The following is a 20,000-nucleotide window of genomic DNA, read 5'->3' as shown; positions in this document are numbered from 1 at the left end:
TTCCTGTCTCACGTCTTGGACCTGGTGTCTCACCCGCGCGCCACGCAGACGCACGTGGAGGCCGTGTACTCGCGCCGCTGCGTCTCCTTCATGCTGCGCGCCACGCTCGGCGGCTTACTCGGAGAGAAAGCTCAAATCGCAGCCGGCAAAGAACTGTGCCAAGCCATCAGCAAGCAGATGAGGGCTGTGGGTAAGGAGGAGGGGGGGGAAATGTCACGGTTCAGAGCACTGCAGAGTAAGTACTCATCCTTCATTCTCACTCTGTGTGTCTGAGGAGGGATCTTCTGTCTTTCCTCCTGTGCATGTTTTTAATCCTCACGTCTCCGACAGGATCCATCAGCAGCCTCATACATCATTACATGTGTTCATTCAAAGCCCTCCACACTGCATGCTCCCCTTTAACACACAGCGTGCTAACAAGCCCCGCCCCCCAGCTATGGTAACACATTAGTTACACATTAGTTTATTTCAGCTCCTCCCTCACGATGACTCTTACTCTGATTTGCTCGAAGCTGAAGTGATTCTTCCTGTCGTTGACTGTTGGACTCGCGGTTTCGGGGCTTTTCTCTCTTCTTGCTGCTTCTGGCTTCCCCGACCGACTTTGTGTTTCCTGGAGAGTCGGTGGGCGTGGCCTCTGAAGCCTGGCTCAGGTCTGCAGGATCATCGGACCCTTCTGGTCATGTCAGCAGTTCTGTAGTGCGATCGTCCGGGACGCATCGATGTATTCATGTTACTGGTCTGAGGGAGGGCGGACAGGAGTGGCGTCCATTTGTAGATGTTGTAGCGTGAGCGTGCAGAGACGAGCCGGGCTTCACAGTGTTTTGATTCTTTAACATTTAAATCGGTCAGTTTGTGTTTCTGCATCTTTCCTCCTTTAGACGCAGAACTTTTGTCCTGATTCACAAAAAGAACGGCGAGCGAGCTCCGAACCCTCCTGAATGTCACCGGAGCTTCGTGCTTCGTGCTGTAAACAGAGAAGGCGCCCTGAGCAGCTCTGAGTTCTTCTTTGTGAATCAGTCTTTGTCGTCATCACGTCTTCGCTGCCCTGATGATGTCAGAGGCTCATGTTCCTCCCGTCTGTTTCAGAGGCCGTTGTGAACGACATCAGCGGGGAGAACAAGGCGGGAGCAGCTGACGTGTCAGCCAGTCAGCACGTGATGGTGTGTGCGCTGAAGGAGCTGGGCAGCCTGGTGCAGAGTCTGAGTGCGACGTCCTCGCCGCTCATCACGGAGCCTTCTATCGGTGAGACGCTGAATGTGACCCGATTCTGTCTCTGATGCTTCATATCGTCCTCCGGACTCAAAGTGTGAGTCTTCCTCTGCAGGACTCCTGGAGACCGTGACCTCCGTGCTGCTGCACCCCAGCATGGCGGCCCGTCTGGCAGCGGCGTGGTGCCTGCGCTGCGTTGCCGTGGCGCTGCCCTATCAGCTGACCCCGCTGCTGGATCGCTGTGCAGAGAGAATCAACAACCTGAAGAGTTCGCCTGAGGCTGTGAGCGGATACAGCTTCGCCATGGCCGCCCTGCTGGGAGGAGTGCACCAGTGTCAGCTGGGCATCCCTCACTCCAAGGGCAAGGTGCGCGTGACATCACGGAGGGTTCATATGTTCAGCTCGAGGTCGTTTCCTTGTGAGGGCTCAGAGAGCTCGGAGGGAAGCCAGCTGTCCTCTCATCCTCTGTTGAAGAAGCTGAAGCTGTTATGTGTCTGTTTTCTCCTAGCTGGTGGTGAGTATCGCTGAAGACCTGCTGCGGACGGCGGCTCAGAACAGTCGACTGTCTCTGCAGCGGACGCAGGCCGGCTGGCTGCTGCTGGGCGCCCTCATGACTCTGGGTGAGAATCCTCCTGAGCTGCTCCTTCACACCTCAGAGGGGGCGGGGTCTCCTGAGGCGAGACAGTGGGCTTTATAATATATGTGAATGTGTGCAGCAGGTTGATTAGAGCACTCGTCTAAGCTCCTCCCACTGGCTCCAGGTGGATTCTCCTGATTATATCCTGCTGCCTTCTCTCAGCTCGCTCTGACTCTCTGCAGCATTCAGCTGCTCGAGCTCATGTATTTACTCTCTTTGTCTACATCACTTCCTCCAGGCCCCTCCCTCGTGCGCTATCACCTTCCCAAGATGCTGCTGCTGTGGAGAAATGTGTTTCCTCGCTCGCAGAAGGAGCTGGAGGCAGAGAAGGCCAGAGGAGACGCGTTCACCTGGCAGGTGACGCTGGAGGGTCGAGCTGGAGCTCTCTGTGGTAAAGATGCAGGCTGGTTCCAGCCCTCCTATTATTCTGTCTGATCAATCAAAGTGCACACGCCGAGCGCAGCTTCTTTCCCGCTGCTGGAGGAAAGTGATGCAGCTCATTCATGTAAACGATGTATTTTAAAGACTCCACCTCGTTATGCACCAAACACACTAAACCATAAGGTGAGACTCACTTCCTGTTCCGCTCTGCAGCCATGCGCAGCTTCGTGGCTCACTGTCCCGAGCTGCTGACGGAGGACGTGATCCGCAGACTGATGACGCCCATCGAGTGTGCCATGACCATGATGTCTCAGTGAGTGTCTCTGTCCTCCTGCAGGGCCGTGGCTCTGTTTCTGTTTGATCCCGTGACCACGTGACGTGTCGTGTTTGTCTCTGCTCACAGCGTCCCTGCCATCATTAAAGTCCACGGCGCTCACCTGAAAGCGAGCGCGGCGATGGTGAGGCTCAGGCTGTACGACATCCTCGCCCTTTTGCCTCCGAAGACGTACGAAGGTAAGGCGGTGTGACGCTCTCTGGAAGGAGTCAGACGATGGATTTAACAGCTTTGTTCTGCTGCAGGCAGCTTCAACGCCCTCCTGAGGGAGCTGGTGGCAGAGTTCACCTTAACCGACAACTCGGCCAACACGACCACGTCCCTGCTGCGCTCTCTCTGTCACTATGACGACAGCGTGCTGATGGGCTCATGGCTGCAGGAGACGGACCACAAGTCCATCGAGGACCAGGTGAGACCTTCATCAGTTATGAGACCAGTCGACTGAAGAGAGACAGAAAATGTGGAGACGCAGCAAAGGGCCGAGGTCGGATTCGAACCCACGGCTGCTGCGATGAGCACGACAGCCTCCGTACACTGAGCCTGCAACATAACCGCCAGGTGCTCCAGACATCCGAATCACATGTTCCTGTTTCAGAACGCTGGAGGTGAAATGGTTCTCCCGCCGGACGGCAGATGGAGCAGTCTCTGTTGTTTTTCATTCTTTCTGTTAAAGTGAATTCTTTGTTCTGGACAGTCAGCTGATTCTTTGTGTGTGAACAGCTGCAGCCGAACAGTGCGTCCGGCAGCGGCGCTCTGGAACACGACCCCTCCTCCATCTACCTGCGCGTCCCCGTCGGCGAGGCCATCCCCGGTCCTCTCCCTCTGGGCGTGTCGGTCATCGATGCCTCAGTGGCTCTGTTTGGCGTGGTGTTCCCCCACGTGTCCTTCAAACACAGGTGAGCGTTTGTTGTGGCGGTCACGTGTGTGAGTGTGAAGCTGTTTGACCTGCGCTCGTGTTTCCAGGCTGCAGATGTTGGATCATTTCGCTGAGTGTATAAAACAAGCCAAAGGAGTTCGACAGCAGGCCGTCCAGCTCAACATCTTCACTGCCGTGCTCAGCGCCCTCAAGGTCAGTCTTTTATGGTCGTTCTGGACCTGTGAACATCTGAACTTGATCTCATCTCGACCACGTTGGATACGTCTCATGTCTTTGCAGGGTTTGGCGGAGAACAAGAGCAGTCTGGGTCCTGAGGAGGTGCGTAAGTCGGCTCTGGCTCTGGTGATGGGAGCGCTGGACAATCCAAACCCGATCCTGCGCTGTGCTGCCGGCGAGGCTCTGGGCAGGATGGCTCAGGTGGTGGGAGAGGCGACCTTCATCGCCAGGATGGCACAGACCAGCTTCGACAAGTAACATGTCACTGCTTTGTTTTTGTCTTTTTAAACCTGGTCTCACAGTCCTCGTTTAACCCTGTGACCTGGATCCCTCCTCCTCCCTCACTGTCAGACTGAAGTCGGCTCGTGACGTCGTATCCAGGACGGGCCACTCGCTCGCTCTCGGCTGTCTGCATCGATACGTTGGAGGGATCGGCTCGGGCCAGCACTTAAAGACGAGCGTGAGCATCCTGTTGGCTCTGGCCCAGGACGGATCCTCTCATGAAGTCCAGGTAGGATGAATCACTGCGGGCTCTGCGTCATCGTCTCTGCTTCATTCATTCAGGAACTCTTTGTCCTTCTCTAGACCTGGGCTCTGCACTCCCTGGCTCTGATCGTGGACTCTAGCGGGCCGATGTACCGAGGCTACGTGGAGCCCACCCTGTCTCTGGTTCTGACCCTGCTCCTCACGGTGCCCCCCTCCCACACCGAGGTGCACCAGTGTTTGGGCCGCTGCCTGGGTGCACTCATCACCACCGTGGGACCAGAACTTCAGGGTACCTCCTCCTGTGTTTTCACTGCAGGACTCTTTGTTTAGATGCCCCGCCCCTTCCTCTTTAACAGCTAAAAGGTCAAAGGTCGTGGCAGGCACTCAGGCTTATGGAAGGTTCTTCTCTCTGTTCTACTCTGATGCTGCACAGAGCTGTCATCATGGTGTGATACCCGCTTGTGTCGGGACATGGTCGGTATCCAGTCCATCAGTTTGCACATTGATGCCGTTTGTTTTCCCAGGAAATGGAGCCACAATCTCCACCATCCGCTCGTCCTGCCTGGTCGGCTGTGCCATCATGCAGGACCACTCGGACTCCCTGGTGCAGGCGGCTGCCATCTCGTGTTTGCAGCAGCTGCACATGTTCGCTCCTCGCCACGTCAACCTCTCCAGCCTGGTGCCCTGCCTCTGTGTAAGAACTCCAAACAACAAGAACCAAGTTCCACTTTCTTTGTCTTCGTCCTAATCCTTTAAATCCCTGCAGGTGCACCTGTGCAGCTCTCACCTGCTGCTGCGCCGGGCCGCCGTGGCGTGCCTGAGACAGCTCGCACAGAGGGAGGCTGCAGAGGTGTGCGAGTACGCCATGAGCCTGGCCAAGAGAGCCGGAGACAGCAAAGACACGAGCATCAGTGAGTACCCAGCACGGCCCTGCGGCTCGCTTCTGTGTCCTCAGTCTGACTCTGACTCTGCTTTAGACCTCAACATCACAGAGACCGGTCTGGAGGGAGTCCTGTTTGGCATGCTGGACCGGGAGACCGACAGGAAGCTGTGCTCGGATATCCACGACACGCTGGGCCACATGCTGTCTTCTCTCGCTGTGGAGAAGCTTTCTCATTGGCTGAAACTCTGCAAGGACGTCCTGGCAGCAACTACAGGTAAACAGACAGGAGCGTGACGAGTGTGGACGAGACGCCACGTTGAGTATCGTGACCGCATCCTCCTTTTCTCTCAGACGTGGGAGGAGCCGTCGTGTTTGAGGTGGAGAGAGACGAGGAAGACCCGGAGAAAAAAGACGAGATGGACGATGACACCATGTTCACCGGCCTGGGCGACGATGACAAGTCCAAACCCTCGGTGGCGCCGCGCTGGGTCACACGTGTTTTTGCTGCGGACTGTTTGTGTCGCATCATCCTGCTGTGTGAGAACGACAAAGCACACTTTGACCTGGCAGCTGCACGCTCCGCGAAGGCCAAGAACCCCAAAGGTAGCTCATGCACACTCCTGCTGATTTATGTCTGTACGAGCTCCAGCTGCTCCTCCTCCTGTCACTAGGATTCAGGGATGTTCTGCGTGTCAGGTGACTGGCGGCCTGAGCGCCACACGCAGCCCGCCTCCTCACTCCCAGCGACACGTTGCTTTTGTGTCCATATGAGATGTTGAGTTGACTCTCAGTGACCTCACTCCGTCCCTGTTTCTCTCCAGGCGACCTGCTGGTGCTGCATCTGTCCGACCTCATCCGCATGGCCTTCATGGCGGCCACAGACCACAGTAACCAGCTGAGGATGGCCGGCCTGCAGGCGCTGGAGGACATCATCAAAAAGTTTGCCTGCGTGCCGGAGCCTGAGTTCCCCGGTCACGTTATCCTGGAACAATATCAGGCCAATGTGAGTCACGTGCTGCTGACGTGTAAATCCACAGAACGGACAGGAAGTGAACGGTTTGTGTTTGTGTTCAGGTGGGAGCTGCACTCAGACCGGCTTTTTCTCCTGACACTCCGTCTGACATCACAGCCAAGGCCTGCCAGGTAACACTTCCTGTTCTCAGAGCTGGGACAGTACGAGTCATCACGCCATCATGAGGAAGAGTCATGGCGCTCTGAGTGTGAACGAGTGTCTCACGTCCTGTTCACGAGGAAGTAAGTCGTGCAGGCGTCGAGCTGAAGAGGAGCTGAGCCTGAAAGTTCTCCATGTTACCCATCATGCACCTGTGCTCCTGAGCTTTGACTCTCCACCCAAAGAATCAGAACCAAACCGGGTTCTGGTCTCTCTTGGTGACCCAGCACTTTGGTTCATGTGTCTTTGAAACGCTGAGGTTAGCGTGACCTTTTGCACTTCCTGCTCTCTCCTGGCAGAGTGCGACTCTGTCACCTGTCTGCAGCTGCGTCCTTCAGGAGCCTCCTGGACTTATTTATGTTCATTTGTGACATCACATCGAGCCTTTTTGTGACCTCGACTTCTTCCCCTGATTGCAGGTGTGTAGCACGTGGATCGGCAGCGGTGTAGTCAGTGACCTGAACGACCTGCGGCGAGTCCACAACCTGCTTGTGTCGTCGCTGGACAAGGTGCAGGCTGGGAAGGGCTCGTCCAGTCAGCTGTACAGTGAGAGCGCCACCACCATGGAGAAACTGGCCGTGCTGAAGGCGTGGGCCGAGGTGCGACTGAAGGGTGACATTTTAAAAGTTTGAGCTCCGGCAGAATAAAGCTGACTGTGCACTTTCTTTCTCAGGTGTACGTCGTGGCCATGAACATCAAAAAGGAGGCGGAGTCTAAGCCGGCCAAGCCCGTCCGAAGTGGAGACGAGGAGGAGGATGAGGAGGATCTGGGGGCCGACGTACTCCCGCCTGACAGCCTCATCACGCTGGTGCAGCCGGAGCTCCCGTCGCTGAGCCGCCTGTGGCTCGCCATGCTGAGAGACTACGCCCTGCTCACGCTGCCCGCCGAGTTCTCCAGTCAGCTGCCGCCTGACGGTACGGAAAAGAGACTTTATATGTTCTTATCTTATCAAAGTTCTTATCTGCCTGTCCCGTCCCTGATTATTCCTGGCGTGTGTTCAGGTGGAGCCTTTTATACTCCAGAGACCATAGACACAGCCAGGCTTCACTATCGCGGCTCGTGGGCGCCGGTCCTGCACGCCGTGGCTCTGTGGCTCAGCAGCACGGGGTTTGGAGCTGCAGAAGACAAAGAAGAAATCTCCTCAGCAGCTTCGAAAAGTCCCGTCCTGACTCAGGAAGCCTCATCAACCACAAAGAGCTTCGAGGAGTCTGTGGAAGACAGGATGCATCTGATGCTGGGTGAGGACGTTTGTAGATGTGAAACATCTTTCGGCTCAGTAAAGATTCACAGAAGAAGAGAAAAGTGCATTTGTGTGTTCTGTCTCTCAGGTGTCAGTATCGAGTTTCTTTGCTTCCCCCGACCCGAGGAGCCCATCGAGCATGTGATGTCCTGCCTGCAGGCCCTCTTCACTCTGCTCGAGTCTCCATGTGCCAAGTCTCACATCGCAGGGGACCAGGTGAGGACACGAGTCGGAGCACAGAAATCACATTATGATGGGAAGGTTTGAACCTCAGACAGAACATTTACTTAAAGTACGCCCTGTGATGATTAGAGTTTAGACTGCAGTACTCATTTTAAACACTAGGGGGCAGAGATACATAATGTCAGTGTTTCATGGAGGTATCACAGTGAATGTTTCTGTGGTAGCTGTTGGCTGTGGAGCTCCTCAACGTGCTGCACAGGCTGCTGCTGACACGAGACCCTCCAGCCATCCAGCTGCAGGTCTCTGCTGTCGTACAGGAGACCATCCGGGCTGCACAGGACCACCTGCAGCGACAGAGGACCAGCAAAGGTCAGGAGGCAACACACACACACACACACACACACACACTCCAACTCTGTGTGAGTCACAGAGCATAACACATACTGTGCTGTTTTCATTTCTCTTGAAGCCCACAGAAGGTTGTCTTTAAGTAGTCAACAGTGGAGTCAATAAAAATGACTCCACCTCCTCCTGGGCTCATCGCCCCTAGAAGCTCCGCCCACTGTGGGACGTAGCGTGTATGTTTACTAAAGACAACACAAGGTTCAGCCTGGTTTTAGAAGCAGCTTTCTCCTCTTGCTGTTGCTTCGTCCACGTCCGTCATATTCACCGCTTTGAATCTCCTTCAATCACTGAGCTGTATCCTAAACTCACCTGCTGCGCTCTCATTGGCTGGAGGAAACACACCAGCTCCGCCCACAAACGTCCCGAGTCGACCAGAACAAATCAGAAGAGTCAAATCCAGTCAGAGGACAGAGTCTCTGCAGACACAGTCACACATGTACGGAGGCCCAGAAGGGACAAAGCTTCACTTAAGGAGAATACTGAGTTTTATTTTGAAGGGACAAGCAGCTTCAGATTCATGATGTTTATTTTTTATTAATCTTTGTGTGATCGATCGATCCGACTGTTTGTTTCAGACGAAGAAGAAAGCGACAAAGACGCTCCGCTCAGCTTCGGGGAAGGAGGAGACACGGGGGAGCTCGTCCCGGGGAAGTCTCTGGTGTTCGCCGCCATGGAGCTGCTTGTTTTCATCCTGGTCCGTCACCTGCCGCAGCTCAACTCGCGTGTGAAGGAGTCGCCGAGCCATGTGCCGCTCCGGCCTCAGCGCCTGCCCGAGGACAGCGCACGCCTCGTGGCCAACACCGTGTCCATCCTGGCAGAGCTGCCCTCACTCTGCTCTCCTGCTGGTGAGGCTGACACACACACACACACACACACACACACACACACTCACACACACACTCACAAACGCTGATTCTCATGTTGACGTTGATGATGACATCACAGCCTTTAATCTCGCCGTTTCTTTCCCGTCTCGACAGGAAGCATGACCATCCTGCCCACTGTGCTCTTCCTCATCACGGGGGTCCTGAGGGAAACTGCAGTGAAGACCCCTGACGGCTCCATTCCGGCTCCTGTGTCTGCCGCTCTTCAGGGCATCAAGACCATCATCACGTCCCCGCTGGCCCGGGTGGCGAGCATGCAGGCGCAGTGGACCGACCTGGTCAGGAGCAGCCTGGCGTCTGTACTGGAGCACTCACAGCCAGGTCGGTGCTCGCACAAACACGTGTTAGAAACAAACTGATGTGACATCATCATCACTGACAGTCTGCGTGTTCCCGTAGACGAGTCCCGGCCGGACGTGGACCAGGTCAGCATGTTGACCGCCATCACGCTCTTCCTGCTGTCTGCCAGCGGCGAGCTGGTTGGAGTGACGGCGCTGCAGAACGGCTGCATGGAGCGCTTCAGAAACGCCCTCAACTCCAGCGACCCAACGGTGAGAGCCGCTGTGCGAGCGTTAACTTTACGAAGAATCCTAACGGGTGTTCACGTGTCCGTCTTCCAAACCGTTCCCCGCCATGGAGCTGAACAGCGTAACTCCCCGTGTCTGTGATTGGCTGTCCCACAGGTTCAGGCGCGGTGTTACCAGCTGCTGTTGTCAGTGTTTCAGCACTCGAGCCGCGCCCTCGCCAACCCGTACATCCACGCTCTGGCTCCGCTCTTGGTGGAGAAGCTGAAGGCGGTGGAGCGCTGCAGGCCGGGGAGCGCTGCAGAGCTGCAGGCCGTGCAGGAGGGCATCCGGGTCCTGGAGAACCTGGTGGGCATGGGGGAGGAGCCAAACCGTGAGTACAGCTCGGACTAATGATCTGTGATCATATCCAGCTTAAAGACGTGCTCTCTCTCTCTCCTGTTGTTTGTGTGTGTGGTCGAGCGACAGCATTATTCAGCTCCTGGAAGCGTTCTCATTAATCTCTCTGATAATCTCTCTCAAAGTCTCTTTGTGTTTTTGTCCACAGGCGTGCAGCTGCTGGCGCTCCTCGTACCGACCCTTGTCTCCTACCTCCTGGACGAAAACGCAATCTCCTCAGCGCCCCAGGTCTCCAAAGGCCTGCATGATTTCGCTCTCCAGAACTTAATGCGGATTGGCCCCCTCTATCCAGCCGCCTTCAAGACGGTGATTGGTGCAGCACCTGAGCTCAAAATCCGGCTGGAATCTGCGATACGAGCCAACCAGGCCAGCAGCAAAGCTAAAGCTGCAGCCAGACAAGCTCAGCCGACTGCGCAGGCCGCGCCCACCATCAAACTGAAGACAAGCTTCTTCTGAACGCCGCTCCAACACGGCGTGCACTCCCACAGCCTCCTTCATCAGGATCAGTCCCGACGTGTATTTATTTATTCCACTAGCAGAGAATGAAGTGATGTAAATATCTTTAAGCATCTGAATGTTAAATCAGCAGGAAGGGAGACATGTGTGAATGTGTTTAAAGGGACGTAATGAAGTCGTGGTCACGCCCTGAGTTCTGTCCCATCATGTCGTCTCAGCTTCTCCTGCAGAGAGTCAGAGTGAGCTGACTGAGAGAAGGCAGCAGGATATAATCAGGAGAATTCTGTCTGCACGCCACCTACCGTCTCCGTGCTCTAATCAACCTGCTGCATTCTGTTTCCTGTTCTCCTCCATCTTCTTCACATTCTGTTCATCTACACGCAGCTCTCATACAAACACACTGATTCTCTTTACAGCGTCGTGTAGAGGACTCTGCTGCCTCGTACGACACTTCCACGTCACGTCTTCTCTCTCAGGAGACTCCGCCCCCTCCTGTCTGACAGGCAGTCCTCCTGAACGGATTCAGATGAGAAACAGCTCCAGGAAATAAATGATTTAATGCAGGTTGATGTTTTTAAATCTCTGAACATGTGACTTTGACGTACGAGTTGCTCATCAGTCCGACCAGTCTCCTTCATTGTTACATGTGTTTCGTGATGATGGATGTTGAACAAATCTACCTACGAGTCCAAATAAAGTCCCCTGACCCTCGCTGAGCTGCTCGTCTCTTTTTCATCTTTTATTTTAATTTAAATTTTAATCTATTCCATAAGACGGGAACCCTCTTCACGCTGTCTAAACAAACGTTTATCTTTGTCTTGTTCTTGTCCCTGATGAAGGTCACGCACTGAAACACTGTAAGGTACACAGTTACGAGTCTTAAACTAAATTCTCCTGCAGGATCTGAGACTAACTGTGATTTTATTGAACATTTGAACGGTTGGTGTAGATGTGGGGTCCTCCCCCCCCCCCCTCTGAAATCTAACTGGGCAACAATAAATCCAACTTTATGATTGGTTGTTTCCCTAACAAATCAAATACTATGGCAAGTATTACACCTATTATTTACATTAAGATATAAAGAACAATAAATATATAATATAAATGTAAAGGAACAATACATTCTTTATTGTCCAAATTTCGAGTCCATGCTCCAGACCTTCAGACCTGTAGAGTCATTAACAAGTCTTTGGTCTCCAGTCCAGGTCGAGTCCCCATCTCCTGCATTAAAAACCGGTTCTGATTGTGTGGTGGTCCGGGGAGTCCGTGTGAACAAATCGAGCGCCCTCTCGAGCTCGATGTGGGCGTGGTCGTAGTTCTTGACGTCACTCAATGACAGCGAGCTGTCAGAAAGTGAGTTCATTCCCGGAGCCGAGCGGACCAAGTGCAGCCGATCTGTTTGTATCCAGCACCTGGACCTGGACCCAGAGAGACGACGGACCGAGGTGTCACCGAGCCCGGCCATGGACGAGCAGGCGGGTCCCGGTGTCTTCTTTAACAACAACAACACCTCCGTGTTACCGGGCGGCGGGAAAGGAGCGCTGCCGGACGGAGACGCGGGGGAGGCGGCCCGGGCGCAGTACAGTATCCCGGGGATCCTGCACTTCCTGCAGCACGAGTGGGCCCGATTCGAAGTGGAGCGAGCCCAATGGGAGGTGGAGCGGGCCGAACTTCAGGTACAGACCGACACTTCTTCACCCTAACAGGACCTCACTCGAGCGGCGGTACCGAAGCTCCGCGCGCCTCCGGAACCGCCGCTTCCGTTCGTTTTGTGTTTGATTGTTCTGCTTAGCATGCTAGCTTGTTAGCATTAGCTCCGGAGCTAGAGGAGCTGCAGCGCCCCCTACACCCGACCCGCGGTACTGCAGGGAAGAGGGACCGAACCAGACCGGCGTCTCTCCCAGTATAATATAAGATATATTTAACTGGTTAGTGTTTCTCTCCCAGTATAATATAAGATAAAATTTAACTGGTTAGTGTTTCTCTCCCAGTATAATATAAAGTATATTTAACTGGTTAGTGTTTCTCTCCCAGTATAATATAAAGTATATTTAACTGGTTAGTGTTTCTCTCCCAGTATAATATAAAGTATATTTAACTGGTTAGTGTTTCTCTCCCAGTATAATATAAAGTATATTTAACTGGTTAGTGTTTCTCTCCCAGTATAATATAAAGTATATTTAACTGGTTAGTGTTTCTCTCCCAGTATAATATAAGATATATTTAACTGGTTAGTATTTCTCTCCCAGTATAATATAAAGTATATTTAACTGGTTAGTGTTTCTCTCCCAGTATAATATAAAGTATATTTAACTGGTTAGTGTTTCTCTCCCAGTATAATATAAGATATATTTAACTGGTTAGTGTTTCTCTCCCAGTATAAAATAAAGTATATTTAACTGGTTAGTGTTTCTCTCCCAGTATAATTTAATATATAGATGATAATAATTTGAGTAGTTTGATGGAACAGCTGAACTGTGAGGATACTTTCACCTGAACAGGTCTGTGTGGTCCTGGTCCTGGTCCTGGACCTGGACCTGGACCTGGACCCCGTGCCTCCTTTATAAAGTTGTAGTTGTAGACGGGACCAGGTGCTTGAAGGTGGGGATAAAAACATGAGCTGCTGTTGCCATGGTGATGTGAAACACCTTCAGTCAGTGTGAGCGTAGCTTCTGTCCAATCACAGGGCTCGATTGTAGAAGTGTTGTGTCTTTATGTAACACCTGAATGAAAGCTTTGTTTCTCAAAGCTCGCCGCCGCCTGAACGATGCTTCCTGAAAGCGTGTTGACGATGCGGGAGCAGCGTGGTCATGAGACCAGAACTGTGATTCTACTCAGATCAAACAAACATTCACACATTTCTTGGTAATATTAAAAACGTGCACGCAGGAAACGTCGGCGTTTAGTTGCAGGCAGCAGACGGGCGCCGTCACTGAGCTCGCTCACAGAGTGCTGGAGGGAGACGCGGCGTTGTTTTGGACTGTTTTGGCTCAGCTGGGTGTAGTACAGGTTTGAGTCATGGCAGGACTTCCTGTCTGCTGTCATGAAGAGAGCTTATCAGCACGCTGCGGTTTCTGCACGCCTCGTCGGGTGGTTTGTGAGTGGCGGGCGATCTGAGCGCGCTCAGATTTGACTTTTCGTGGCTCCTGATGTGACGCTGGTGGAGGTTTGAAGACGTCTCCTCGCTGCGGCGCCTGAAGGCTCCAGCTGTGAGTCCGGCTTGGAAAAGGTTTCTAACATATTCTTTAAGTGCATGCTGGGAGAACGCCACGGTTATTCTCTCATGAAGGCGTGTTCATGTGACTCGTGCACAGTCCCCGGCACGCCGCGTTGTTTGACGTGCTTCGAGCTCACAGAGTAAACGTGGAGATAAACATGCAGGAGGGCGAGTGGCGGCGTGTTCTCCTCCTCCTCCTGGTGCTCGCTCAGACGGCGGTGGAAGCTGCGTCTGAAGCGTTTGTTTGTCAGGAAGCTGAAGCTCAGAGTTTGGAGGAATGTCGTCCGCCCGGCCCGTTGGCTCTCGCTCAGAGCCGCGCCCCTCCCGTCCTCCCGCCTGTGGTTAAAACGCCGTGGCACCGTTCAGTGATGGAGGCTGATTGGATCTTGTGCAGTACTTTGATGGCGGCGGGCTGTAAGGCCTGCAGACCCGGCTCCGTGGAGGATCTGCTTCCAGAAGGATCCGTCAGCAGCTTGAACCTGACACCAGGAGAAGGTCGGAGGGGCCTCACCTCTGTTTTTAAACCACACGGCGTCAGACGTGAACACACGGCGAGCAGCTGACCATGAAACGCTGAGCGTGTTGAAACTTAAAGACAGGAAGTAGAGCAGGAAGTACAAAGCTTCATGAGAGGAGCTGCAGATGATGTGTGGAACAAACAGCTGCTCGTCTGTCGCTCGACCTCGGCGTGGGGAACCGTCTGCCTTTCTCGTGGCGGCGTGTCTCGCTGAGCGATGCGCTGAATTCAGAGTTTTCATCTTGAGCTCTGAACTCTCGAACACGCTGCAGCAGATTCATTCTGGCCGTCTTTACGCCTTCGTACCGACACGCTGCCTCCACGCCGGCGTGACGGTCTGAACGCTTGGATCGATGTGGAGAGCAGGCGGCGCTCCACGTGCAGCGGTTCCTCCCTGCTGGCGGCCATCTTTCCTGTCAGTCGACGTATCGGAGAAGATGCTGATGTGGAGAAACCGGGCGTGCGTGTGTGAACGCCATCATGAAGCTGCAGCCCGCTAAGCTAGCGCCTCAGCGTCCACCTGACGGCCAATCAGCTTTAAACCTTCATTAAACCCAGTTTGAGCAGATCAACGTCTCGCCGTGACCCTGAGCGCAGCGCTGAGTCAGCGCCAGGCGTGGACGCCAGCGGGCTGGATCAATGAACTGCTCGCTCGCTCACACGGACTGAGGGGAGAACGAGCGCTCGTCAGACAGGAAGCTGTTTTATTACTCTCGCCATCCTGAGGGCGAGGAGAAGATGATGACACATGTGACGTTCTACACGCACGCACTCGCCACACAGGAAGTGTCAGGACGCTAGAGAGTCAGATATAACTCACCTGTTCACATGACATTAAGGGTTAAAGTGAGAGGGGGCGTGGCCTCTTTGAGTGACGGGTGGGAGCTGCTTGCTGTCACCTCAGTTAATTCAGTCCGTGACCTTTGACCTCTGGGTCGTGTTTGAGCCTTTTAAAGATTTGTCTCTCTTTGAACGCCATTTTTTACAACCAATCACATGTGAGCTGATCTGTGAGAGCGCCACCTGGCTGCTCGCCGTTTGATGTGGTGTGTTGGTGGCGTCCCGTGCTCGAAGTCGGAGCAGACGGCGTGCTGCAGTGCTGCACTCTGACCACAGCGGGCCGTCGTCGCTCCGACGCTCGAGCTGAAAGTGGACGACTCAAACGTGTTCAGATCAAAGGAACATCGTTATGAAGGTTTGAACCACAGCAGACTTCTCTCTGTGACCTTTCCCCTATTCTCTCTCTCTCCCGTCTCTTTGGACGCCCCACGCTACATGTCTCTCTCTCTCTCTCTCTCTCTGACACACTAAGGAGCCCTTATCCAGCAGCCTAATAAAGCAGGCAGTGTGAGGCCGGGAGTTAAGGCTTCCTGTGTCTCTTTATGGCTGCAGTTGACTCATTGCATTCCTCCCAAGGTTAATGTTTGATGGAGGGAGAGATGGGCGAGCCAGAGATTCACAGAGCCGCACTCTTGTCTGTCTCTGGCATCGCAGGACGCCACGGGTCCGTGAGACCAGCGCTTCATTTAGAAAAGGAAGTTCATGATTTCTAAAAACATCCATCAGCATATTTATTTTTTATACACGGTGGAAAACTAGACCCACTTTACAGCTGCAGTTCCTCCAGTGTCCACTAGAGTCTGTCTCCTGCAGTCTCCATAGAGCTCTATGCAGAGCGTTATCCTGTCACTAGACTATCAGGTGGGGTTAAAGAGAGCGAGGCATGGCGGCTGAGGTGGCGTTGACCATGTGTCCTCACAGGTTCTTTGTCAGTAGTTTATTTTGTGCGTTTTGTTTCCGTTGCTTTCATCATGACCTCATAATCCTCTCTTAGCGTGATACTAAAGTTTATTTTGAGCCCCCCCCCTTTATTCCTGAAAGATGTCCCCCCTGCTGTGATATTTCAAACCACTCTCCTCTCGCCGTCTCGAGTCCTGAAGTCCTTCCTGTCTTGTTTCAGGACTCAGTGATGTGGAGCGGCAGATGCTGAGCTTGCTAACGTTGTTATGAATCCTGAGTGCATTAGCATGGATCCAGCTGAGGGAGCAGAGACGTAATAGAGAGAGGGATGTGAGTGTGTTTGACTGTTAGCGTACGACTGTGTGTTGTTCTGAGTCCACCGGACTGCAGCCGGCTTGTTCTCGCTGCAGCGAGCTGTGGGTGCTGAGAGATGCTGATATTAGCTGGAGTCAGACTGACTCATGGTTGCAGGCAGCAGTTCTTCATGCTCTCCCTGTGAAACTGTGATCCGGCCCACTCAAACTCACACCGTCCTCTGCCAGGGGAGAGAGAGGCAGCGGGGGGATGTTCATCCCAACCACTGAACCAGTCTCAGTTTGACGGAGCGGTGCTCTTAGTTTGGATCCACAGTGTGATGAAGCGTTTCTCACTTTAATGTAACACTAACGCTCATTGTCCCGCTGCAGCAACAACAACAACAACAACAACAACAACAACAGCAACAACAACACTAAGCTCTTAATAAAGTCCTGAAATGGGAACAACAGCGTGCTTATCCCTCCGCCGGAAAATAAGTGTGTGTGTGTGTGACAGGAGGAGGTACCTTAGATAAAAATAGAGTTGTACAGTTTGGCCTTTTTTTATTTATTTCCCATCATGCCGTGCGTATTGATCTGACATCGTCCTATTTCAGTCCTGACAGGAGCGGCGGCTCTCAGATGTGAATCTGTCTTTGAAGTCTTTGTTGCTCCTGAAACAGCAGAAAGCTGCCTGTGTTTAAACTAAGCTACGCTAAGGCTAACTGTTTCTGTGTTTAAGCTAAGCTACACAGAGGCTAACTGTTTCTGTGTTTAAGCTACACTGAGGCTGACTGTTTCTGTATTTAAACTAAGCTACGCTAAGGCTAACTGTTTCTGTGTTTAAGCTAAGCTACACTGAGGCTAACTGTTTCTGTGTTTAAGCTAAGCTACGCAGAGGCTAACTGTTTCTGTGTTTAAGCTACGCTGAGGCTAACTGTTTCTGTGTTTAAACTAAGCTACGCTAAGGCTAACTGTTTCTGTGTTTAAACTAAGCTACGCTAAGGCTAACTGTTTCTGTGTTTAAGCTAAGCTACACAGAGGCTAACTGTTTCTGTGTTTAAGCTACACTGAGGCTGACTGTTTCTGTGTTTAAACTAAGCTACGCTAAGGCTAACTGTTTCTGTGTTTAAGCTAAGGCTAACTGTTTCTGTGTTTAAGCTAAGCAACGCTGAGGCTGACTGTTTCTGTGTTTAAGCTAAGCTACACTGAGGCTAACTGTTTCTGTGTTTAAGCTAAGGCTAACTGTTTCTGTGTTTAAGCTAAGCAACGCTGAGGCTGACTGTTTCTGTGTTTAAGCTAAGCTACACTGAGGCTAACTGTTTCTGTGTTTAAGCTAAGGCTAACTGTTTCTGTGTTTAAGCTAAGCAACGCTGAGGCTGACTGTTTCTGTGTTTAAACTAACGTATGCTAAGGCTAACTGTTTCTGCGTTTAAGCTATGCTAAGGCTAACTGTTTCTGTGTTTAAGCTAAGGCTAACTGTTTCTGTGTTTAAGCTACGCGAAGGCTGACTGTTTCTGTGTTTAAGCTAAGCTACACTAAGGCTAACTGTTTCTGTGTTTAAGCTAAGCTACGCTGAGGCTAACTGTTTCTGTGTTTAAACTAACGTATGCTAAGGCTAACTGTTTCTGCGTTTAAGCTATGCTAAGGCTAACTGTTTCTGTGTTTAAACTAAGCTACGCTGAGGCTAACTGTTTCTGTGTTTAAACTAAGCTACACTGAGGCTGACTGTTTCTGTGTTTAAGCTAAGCTACACTGAGGCTAACTGTTTCTGTGTTTAAGCTAAGCTACGCTGAGGCTGTCTGTTTGTGTTTAAGCTAAGCTACGCTGAGGCTGTCTGTTTGTGTTTAAGCTAAGCTAAGGCTAGCTGTTTCTGTGTTTCAGGCCCAAATCGCCTTCCTGCAGGGGGAGAGGAAAGGCCAGGAGAACTTGAAGAAGGACCTCGTGAGGAGGATCAAAATGTTGGAGTACGCTCTGAAGCAAGAGAGGTGAGAGTCTCAACACACACACACACACACACACACACACACACACACACACACACACCCCTGCCTCTGAGTAATATGGGACATGAGAACATGGCTGCATGAGTCATAACTTGTAAAAACAAAGAGTGTCGGACTGTCCCCTTGTTTCTGCTCTGAACGTCTCTGCTGCTGTCGGCCACAGAGATAGGACGAGCGTGTGTGTCGGTCCACAGGCTTTGTTTGGCGTCCTTCTGAGGACTCTGCGTCGTCCTCAGAAGGACGAGACGGCAGGGGGAGGAAGAGGACAGTTTTCTTGTACCTGAGAGCAGCTCCTTTGTGTCTCTTCAGTAAACTGGAAGAAGGACATAGTTGTCATTCCCGTGTGCAGTCAGACAGAAGGTCTGTGTGCCGCTGTCACGCTTTGCACTTCCTGTCCTCGGTAAGCCGCGTGGCTTCACCCGGGAACAGATGTTTACAACACCTCTCTGTTAACTGTCAAGGTATTGAGCAAGGTCTTCTGCAGAAACAGAATAAGAAGTCCAGATTTATTCCAGAACGGGTCAGGAGTGTTAGTTAAGTTGATCATTTGAAATGAAATGTCAGCCTTTACGTTCGTCCTAGTCGATGACGTCCAGCTCGTTTCCCGCTCGCCTCTGAGTCGTCAGAAATCATGAAATCCACGTTAAATATGACCGACCTCCTGAGATCTGATTGGAGCAGCCGACCATAACAGAAAAATAATTTAAATGCCCCGATGGACCAATCAGAAAAAGCAATAATACATCTCAAAGTGCCCTCTCTCTCGTCCAATCAGCTCACAGGGCACACTACCGATCATCTTTGGGTTTGTTTGGCCCTGAATCATCCTCCGGCTCGGTGTGCTCTATATTTATCTGCTCTCTCCTCCGCTGAGATCACCCCGCAGTCTGCCTCAGGTGCAACACTTAACCCGGCGATAAATACCACTTTCACCCGGTTGCTAAGCAACAGGTCAAATCTCTGAGGATTTCTAAAAGCAATATCAGACGGAAATGGCTCTCCCAGAACGTAGGATGGATCCAATTTAAAATGAATTAGATTCTAAGGAGGCGGGGAGGGGGTTCATCCTCTGGATCACGAGGGAGGGGGGGTGATGGAGGAAAGGTGCGAGCGCGGTGAGGTGTGTAATCACTTTTCACAGACGAGTCCTGTTATCCAGGCCGACGCTGAAGGAAACATTTCAAAGTTTTCGACTTAATAAAATCTCAGTTATTGAATATTGACAAGCAACACCTGATAACTGCTCTCATATCTGACAAACCCAGGGGCGTCCAAAACGGCCTTCAAAGCCCCGCCTACCTTCTCTGGTCCAATCAAATCCAGAGCATTCAGGAGCAGAATCTAAAGTTAGAAGGAGGACATACTGGCTGCTGCATTGTTGTCAGAGAAGCTTCAACACAGCAGGTTTCCTTCATGATCACACAGGAAGAGAGCAGCTCTCTGATTGGCTGATTGATCACAAAGGAAGAGCGCAGCTCTCTGATTGGTCCTTTACAGATCTCTGACCTTTATGATTTGTCTTCTTTTCTCTCTTCTTCAGAGCGAAGTACCACAAGTTAAAATATGGGACAGAGTTAAACCAAGGGGACGTGAAGCCTCCGAGCTACGACTCTGGTAAGTGTTTGGTTTTCTCTAACAGTCGACTCCGCCCCCTCGCAATAAATCAGCGTGATTGTGGAGTTCACATACCCGGGTGACAGGAGCGCTCTGTGTGTGGAGGCGGCGTTCATGTTGGATCTTGTTCAGTGTCGACGGCGAGCTGTGATGAAGCACAACACAGATTTCCTTTAAGCTCATGCTCCAGCCGGTCTGTGCTCGGGGAGAGTGAAGGCTTGATTTACCACACAGGGACCAGGTCCACACAAATCTATTACAGCTGACTGAATTAAAAAGAGGGGACTGAAAACATTTCATGGGACTGTACACTTTCACTGACAGA

General features: G+C 52.2%; 2 protein-coding genes across 5 annotated transcripts in view; both read left to right on the top strand.

Moving 5' to 3' along the window:
• heatr5b (HEAT repeat containing 5B) overlaps window positions 1-10,440 on the top strand; it is a 13,051-nt gene extending 2,611 nt beyond the window's left edge. The window contains exons 8-36 of one of the 3 annotated variants that reach the window (XM_079363260.1): window positions 1-190; window positions 1,087-1,242; window positions 1,325-1,575; window positions 1,718-1,829; window positions 2,085-2,237; window positions 2,441-2,540; window positions 2,631-2,740; window positions 2,807-2,970; window positions 3,282-3,457; window positions 3,525-3,630; window positions 3,718-3,908; window positions 4,006-4,165; window positions 4,240-4,429; window positions 4,665-4,834; window positions 4,907-5,051; window positions 5,118-5,297; window positions 5,375-5,626; window positions 5,845-6,026; window positions 6,098-6,166; window positions 6,614-6,793; window positions 6,868-7,108; window positions 7,196-7,432; window positions 7,523-7,650; window positions 7,842-7,986; window positions 8,598-8,867; window positions 9,003-9,227; window positions 9,306-9,457; window positions 9,590-9,803; window positions 9,978-10,440. The exon at window positions 1-190 is cut by the window's left edge and continues 60 nt beyond it. In XM_079363260.1, the coding sequence (XP_079219386.1) occupies window positions 1-190; window positions 1,087-1,242; window positions 1,325-1,575; window positions 1,718-1,829; window positions 2,085-2,237; window positions 2,441-2,540; window positions 2,631-2,740; window positions 2,807-2,970; window positions 3,282-3,457; window positions 3,525-3,630; window positions 3,718-3,908; window positions 4,006-4,165; window positions 4,240-4,429; window positions 4,665-4,834; window positions 4,907-5,051; window positions 5,118-5,297; window positions 5,375-5,626; window positions 5,845-6,026; window positions 6,098-6,166; window positions 6,614-6,793; window positions 6,868-7,108; window positions 7,196-7,432; window positions 7,523-7,650; window positions 7,842-7,986; window positions 8,598-8,867; window positions 9,003-9,227; window positions 9,306-9,457; window positions 9,590-9,803; window positions 9,978-10,285 (5,157 nt within the window). In that variant the 3' untranslated portion in view covers window positions 10,286-10,440. Of the gene's footprint in view, window positions 236-1,086; window positions 1,243-1,324; window positions 1,576-1,717; window positions 1,830-2,084; window positions 2,238-2,440; window positions 2,541-2,630; window positions 2,741-2,806; window positions 2,971-3,281; window positions 3,458-3,524; window positions 3,631-3,717; window positions 3,909-4,005; window positions 4,166-4,239; window positions 4,430-4,664; window positions 4,835-4,906; window positions 5,298-5,374; window positions 5,627-5,844; window positions 6,027-6,097; window positions 6,167-6,613; window positions 6,794-6,867; window positions 7,109-7,195; window positions 7,433-7,522; window positions 7,651-7,841; window positions 7,987-8,597; window positions 8,868-9,002; window positions 9,228-9,305; window positions 9,458-9,589; window positions 9,804-9,977 lie in introns of all 3 variants that reach the window. The other 2 variants (XM_079363259.1, XM_079363258.1) reach the window with 2 other exon arrangements.
• A 1,097-nt stretch (window positions 10,441-11,537) lies between these two features.
• The window catches only part of strn (striatin, calmodulin binding protein), a 16,381-nt gene continuing 7,918 nt past the window's right edge, over window positions 11,538-20,000 (top strand). The window contains exons 1-3 of one of the 2 annotated variants that reach the window (XM_079362130.1): window positions 11,538-11,961; window positions 17,940-18,043; window positions 19,602-19,675. In XM_079362130.1, coding sequence (XP_079218256.1) covers window positions 11,749-11,961; window positions 17,940-18,043; window positions 19,602-19,675 — 391 coding nt within the window. In that variant the 5' untranslated portion in view covers window positions 11,538-11,748. The remainder of the gene's footprint in view (window positions 11,962-17,939; window positions 18,044-19,601; window positions 19,676-20,000) is intronic. The other variant, XM_079362129.1, reaches the window with a different exon arrangement.

This window comes from Symphodus melops, assembly GCF_947650265.1.
Source record: "Symphodus melops genome assembly, chromosome: 15".
NCBI classification, from domain to species: Eukaryota; Metazoa; Chordata; class Actinopteri; order Labriformes; family Labridae; genus Symphodus; species Symphodus melops.
The sequence above is the reverse complement of the archived record's forward strand: the minus strand, read 5'-3'. Positions and strand labels throughout refer to the sequence as shown.